This window comes from Polyodon spathula, chromosome 5 (genome assembly GCF_017654505.1).
Source record: "Polyodon spathula isolate WHYD16114869_AA chromosome 5, ASM1765450v1, whole genome shotgun sequence".
NCBI classification, from domain to species: domain Eukaryota; kingdom Metazoa; phylum Chordata; class Actinopteri; order Acipenseriformes; family Polyodontidae; genus Polyodon; species Polyodon spathula.
The window spans coordinates 29,836,910-29,843,158 of NC_054538.1; the positions used below are offsets into that span (position 1 = coordinate 29,836,910).

Below are 6,249 nucleotides of genomic sequence, written 5' to 3' on the forward strand. Positions count from 1 at the left end.
GCCAAAGAGGTTGTGATTGAGATTTTAAATAAATCCAAGGAAATTGATTATCATCAATTTTTTTACATTAGATAATTTGTTAGTATTTGACTAATAAAAAATGATGAATCTCTAAGAGGCCTGAAATAATTGTTCTCCTTAAACCTCTACTGAATCACTTTTTTGTTTCAGAAAAAAAATGTTTCCATCTTCTGAAAACGGTTTGTTTTTTACATTTTCACTCCCCTTTGTCATTAATATATTTTGTTGCCCTGAGACTATGCCATGCAGTTAAAAGAAAGCACACACAGCAAGTTTTACTTCATAGCAAAAATCAAACTAGAAAATTTATAATACTTTATAGAAATCAAAGGCTTTTTGTTTCAACATTTACAATACACAAAAGAATAATCAAAAACTGAAAATGAAACATTTGTTTGTAAATGCTTGCCAAGTTCTAAAATGTCTAACATAAGTGTTTCTGTAAATCAAACACATGTATTCAAAACTGTAAATTCATTATTTTAATTGGTGTGGAACTCCAGAAAGAAATTGCTTTCTGGTGTGAAACAGAGACACAGATTACATTTTGAGCACTTTTGGAGTGCCTTTGCAACCTCGTTTCTTGTATCTTCCCTTGTTTTCTTTTATTATTGAAAATACTATCTATATTAAGTTTTAGATTTGTTTAAAATTAACTCTCTTTGCGTGATGTAACATTTCATGCAATACACGATCAGTACGCATTTTGAGTAAACTGTATGGTGTAGCTTTCAGGCAACAAAATAAAATTTCGGAAATTAAAATAGGAGTATAACACAATTCTGAAAAACACACCCATGTGTGTTCTTGGTGATTTATAAAACATGACTTTTTTAAAAAATGATCAAGCGGCTTGGTGGTCCAGTGGTTACAGAAAGGGACTTAACAGGATGATCCAGGTTCAATCCCAGTTGAGCCACTGACTCACTGTATGTGACCCTGAGCAAGTCACTTAACCTCCTTGTGCTCTGTCCTTTGCATGAGATGTAAAACTTGAGGTCCTGTTGTGAGTGACCCTGCAGCAGCAGTTGTCATGCATAACTCACCCCAAGTCTAAGTGGCTTTGGAGTATGACTAAGTTTGCTAAATGACTAAATAATAAAAGCTACAAACAACTTGTACAGAATAAGAGAAACAAGTAGCATAACTCACTGACATACCATGCCCTTTACGAGTCCAACTTCCTGAAGGGATGTCGCACCTCCTCGAACTGCAGCATATTGAGCCCTGGTTCTCATTGGATTGTAAAATATGTTGCTTACTGGCAACATCATGCACTAAAACTTAAATGTTATCATCCAGGGGAGAGATTTTAACATTATATTTTGTTGCCTTCAGGCAATAACATGTGGTAGAGGTTACTGCCAGTATGACGGTGAGGCGTTTAAGATGTTGAGACAGATGCGCTTTGATTTGCAGAGGTGATTAGGCCTTAGCTATGCAGTAAGAATTGACAGTGATCTTGTTCACCCATTTACTAGCCATTTTATAAATGTACTAAATGATATTTAATTATATATTTCAGAAAACTCATGTACCTAGTGTTGCAAAGTGATCTTAACATCTTTAATCTCTCCTAGATATTTGGACTACAGTGTTAAGCTTATATTTCTGTGGATTTAAACAGTAGTCATTTTGCTGCCATTACTTTTCAACAAAAGTGTTGATGTTGAAATCAAAATCTTTGTAGAATGTGGTTACTGTATGTAGTTCATGAAGAATTTGTCAGCACAGTAATACTACAACTTTGAAAGATGGAGTAATTGTATATCAAAGTTTGAAACCAGAACACTGTGAAATAAGCTATGATTGTTTTTCTTAGCCTGACAGCATAGTTCTTAACATCAGCTTTTGTTACCTCATACTGAGTGATGACTCCGTTGGGCTCCAAAGGCTCCTTCCAGTGGAGGAAGATTTTATCTTCAAATGGCGTAGCTTTCATTGACTCACTGGGAACAGGGTTAGGCACTGCATTAAAATTGTGAAAATGATACAGTTTAATTAAACTGGACAATAGACAATTTAACAAAATTACTACTGAAATGCTTTCAACCATTTTAAAATACAGATCCTCCTTTTTTAATGTTCATAGCCTCAGATATAGTACCATGGTGTGACATACCTTCTGCATTCTTTCCTCTAAAATTAAAGCGGTAAGGCAATCTTCTGTATTAAAGTGCCACATACAACTGGCTACCACACATTCTGGATAAGCATTTCTATAGATGCAAGTAAAAATGTACGTATGTAAAGACAGAATTTTAGGCACCTCCTAGACACCCATATTGTGATCGTCTTAAAATTCAGAATTGGATAAGGTCTTATCTTTATATATGTAAAAGAGTATTACTACAAAGAGTAAAACACTTAATAAGGGTAGGGAATTGTATCCCTGTCAGAGATAACAATGTTTTCGGGTTCAGTTTAAAGATCCAATACTAGTTAAGGACAGCACTACAAGAAAGGTAAGTCATTTTGAAGTCAAAACTACAGCTGTGGAGATGGTGTAAAGTAGAATTGGCACCATTTTTTCCAAACTGTCATGCAATTGGATATTTTGAAAAGCTCTATCAGCAGATGACATATCTTTAGTTGAAAACACAACTACAGGCACTCTTTCAAAGAAGCACCTTTTCAGTTGCATCACTAAGTCTGTCTCTCTTTAAAATTGTGACCTAAATCTTGCTGAAACCTTTGGATAAATCACAAATGGCATTGAACAGCTGAATGCACATAACTGGTGTAGCTATTCCCCCAAAGCTTACCAAAACAGAAAAGGGTATGTTTACTTTTACTTCCGAAGGCTAACTTTGTTTATTTGCTATATGATATGAAATTGTGAAATGTACAAATAGACATAAAACTAAAGCATGGATGGTTATTTCATGTTCAGTATTTATTTATTTATTTTTTAATCTCTTATTAAAGCTTGCCAAACAGCCATGGTAGCCACAATAGAAATTCCACTGACAAGTTTCAGAGCAGAATGTTATTTGGTTTTAGCCGTTGAATTGATGTTTATTTATTTATTTATTTTTTATTCAGCTGCGTGCATCATAGAACGTGGGCTGTTGAAAACAATGTTCAGAATGTGAAGAGCTCATGCATAGTAAATGTCAAATCTGCCTTCACAGCAGATGACAGCACTGAACACATTTGCCTGCAATTCCTTTAATTACGAGGAATCAACCAGCAAGCCTCACAAAAGTAAAACCCTTTTATTTTCAGTGCAGAATTAAAAAAACCAAACAAAAACACATTGGTTTAAGAGAGCGCCGTGCATTTAGCAATGCAAATTCTTAACAACCTGTTTAAGTAGTAAGGAATATTTCTATTCCATGTGCATTGGAGACCATGAAGGATCAGACGACCCTTGGGACTTGAAACACATTTTGAAACATTATTAATAAACTCATGAAGCCAAATACGCCCACAGACAAAAATCTAAACCTTTAACTTCATTGGAACTGATCATACAGCTGGCATGTGAAGACTTTGGAAATGTTAACCAAGGATATTCTTGGCATTTAGTCTCATGCACCAGATAAAGACTGAGCTGCTGTGAGTCTCTCTATGCTGTTTATGGCACTCAAGATAAGGTACTGTAGGCATTATTTCAATATTCTTGGGATTGTAGTGTCCAAAACTGCAAACACGATTGAAATCAGAACAGCATGACCCAGGTGAACCACAAAATGACAGCCCTGCCTGAATTAAAAGGTCTGCAGCAAATTAATTCATTGACATATATGGAACACATATTTACTGCCATTCTGGAGTGAATCACGTTATTTTCAATCTACTACTATTTTTCTTTTTTTTTGTCCTGCAAGAAATGACAAGTTATTTAAGAAACAGACTGTCAAAAGTAAATTGCTCAGGTTACAGAAAGCACACTCAAAACCATGTGTTTGAAAACAGAATGGCATATCATGTACTACACTTAACACTTCAGCTTTGTGAGTCGCTGATACAAATCTACTCTCCTTTTGAATCCTCTACATCTTTTCCAGTAAACACAAAAATGTCAGTTATGGCAAGAATGAGAAAACCTTGACAAAGGACAATGCAATTTATCTACCCTGCTCAAGGACAGCACTGCAAAGGAATGAAGCTGTTTCAAAAGATTACTTTACAATCAAGTACTACATTCAACCTATTTTTGTAGCACGCATGTTTAATTTACTCAGTTAATTTCACATCATGAAATAAACAATGTAAGGTCTTATTACTAAATTTCAAATTTAAATTGTGACAATCAATTCGTTATTAGTTTGGTGACAGAGTTTACATTTTGATTATTTATGCCATTAAATAATATTATTTATGTCATTGTATACATTCTAAATCAGTATTTCTCGACAGAAAAAAATGTATATCCATCTATTCAGCTACAAACTACAGAATCCTATTTTGAGGACACTCAAGCTAGACATCCCCGTAATCAAACCAGTGAAATTGTACACCTACTATGAAGCTCAACAAATAGAAAATGGAGCTTTATCATCACTGCAGGTAGGGAAACACCAAGGAATGTATCATGTTTAGGCTTCAATTTCTTATTTTATATTGAGGTATCATAAAAGCACCCAAAGGGCTATATTGGCAGACTTACCAGTTACATTTAGACTTAAATTTTGCACTTAACAAAATTAGGTACATTATGAACAATACTGATTGAGAGAATAAAAACAGGTATATAACAGTTAAAAACATTCCAAAAAATTACAAACTTAATGAGTTAACCATATGGTAGTACAATGCAGCGTTGCTACCTGCTGGCTTGTTGGGTAATGTAAAGGTACAAAAAGCATGGGGAAATTCCAACTGTAAAGGAGAACTAGTTGTTTGTTCTGTTACAAAAAACTTAGTTAAATCTGTCTTTACTAGCCCCAAATGCAATACAAAGGGAACTGACTAAACATGGAGGCGTTCAGGCATAGGGTTGTTAATCTTTAATTCAGTATTTCTAAACTAGGGGAACACTCTGGTTTTTAAATATAAAGTACCATGAAAAGGTGGACTTTGCATGTAAAAAAAAATCACTTACAGAATAATTAAATAACATACCATCTTCATCTGTCTGGATAACCACCTCATCACTCTCCTTCCTTCCTTCGGGGTTGGTAAGGATCATCTTGAGGCTCACATTCGTATATGGTGGTAGATTTCCAACAACATGCCGGGGTGCCTTGGGGTCCATATCCAGACAATTACTCTCATTATTACTATGGAAGTAGTGGTAGCAAATGGTGACATTGAATGTGTGGCAGCGTGTTATGTTGTAGCCCAAAGACTCCCAGTCCACTGCAATGAATCTGGCCTGTGTCTCTGCAATCTTCAAACTTTTGGGTGTCCTCATTGGTTCTAAAGAGAATAAATAAAATTGTGTATTTTAGTGATTTGTATTTTCTGACTGATACCTACAGAGAAACATTAATGTATTGTCAGAAAAGGGTATTGTTAGTAGCCAAGCACATCTCTAAACTAACCCTGTGACTTAATCTTGGTGCAGCTGCCCTTATATCAGCTTTTAATAGTATCAAATAACAAAAACTATGACAACAATCTGAAATCATAAAATGCCAAAGCGTCCATCAGTTATGCCATTAGATAGATAGATAGATAGATAGATAGATAGATAGATAGATACACACAAACACACACATACATACACACACCAGGTGGCACTACTAAGCAATAATTGATTTAGTATTAAGCAATACTGCATTAGAGAACAAGAGGTTCTGTTACATAGAATCATCCACCAGAAATGTGACACAGTTTATAACCAAAGTAAATGAAATTGACAAACTTCGTGGTAACATAGTAACTAGAAAAATGTGTTTAAATCATAGTTGGAAAAGTACTTTTTGTTTGTAGCTGACCAATCATGGTTTCTTTCATAATAGCCATCAGCAGAATTTGAAATGACTGGGAATGCAGCAGCTTGTTTTCCGATTAAATACTACAGTTAACATCCACAAATTACGAGGCCACTACGATGATTCAATGTAAATTTTTGGAAAGGGAAAATGCAAATGAAAATTTTTAACTATTCTAAGCATCAGAAAACTGTAAGAGCAGATGCTATAAGAACGACCATGAGGCAACTACAGCTGTCACAGCACTTTTTTTTTTTTTTAAAGCTACTAAATTAGCCAATACATCACCCTGGAAGAGAGTCAACATAATCTGGATTGTGATCCATCATCCCACCAAACCATG

General features: G+C 34.9%; 1 protein-coding gene across 10 annotated transcripts in view; it reads right to left on the bottom strand.

Moving 5' to 3' along the window:
* Positions 1-5,384, bottom strand: part of LOC121315816 (receptor-type tyrosine-protein phosphatase kappa-like) — a 49,907-nt gene extending 44,523 nt beyond the window's left edge. For all 10 annotated transcript variants that reach the window (XM_041250277.1, XM_041250274.1, XM_041250269.1 and 7 more), the window contains exons 1-2: positions 5,092-5,384; positions 1,880-1,989 (exon numbers count right to left, since the gene is read on the bottom strand). In XM_041250277.1, the coding sequence (XP_041106211.1) occupies positions 1,880-1,989; positions 5,092-5,383 (402 nt within the window). In that variant the 5' untranslated portion in view covers position 5,384. The remainder of the gene's footprint in view (positions 1-1,879; positions 1,990-5,091) is intronic.
* Positions 5,385-6,249: the final 865 nt, after the last annotated feature.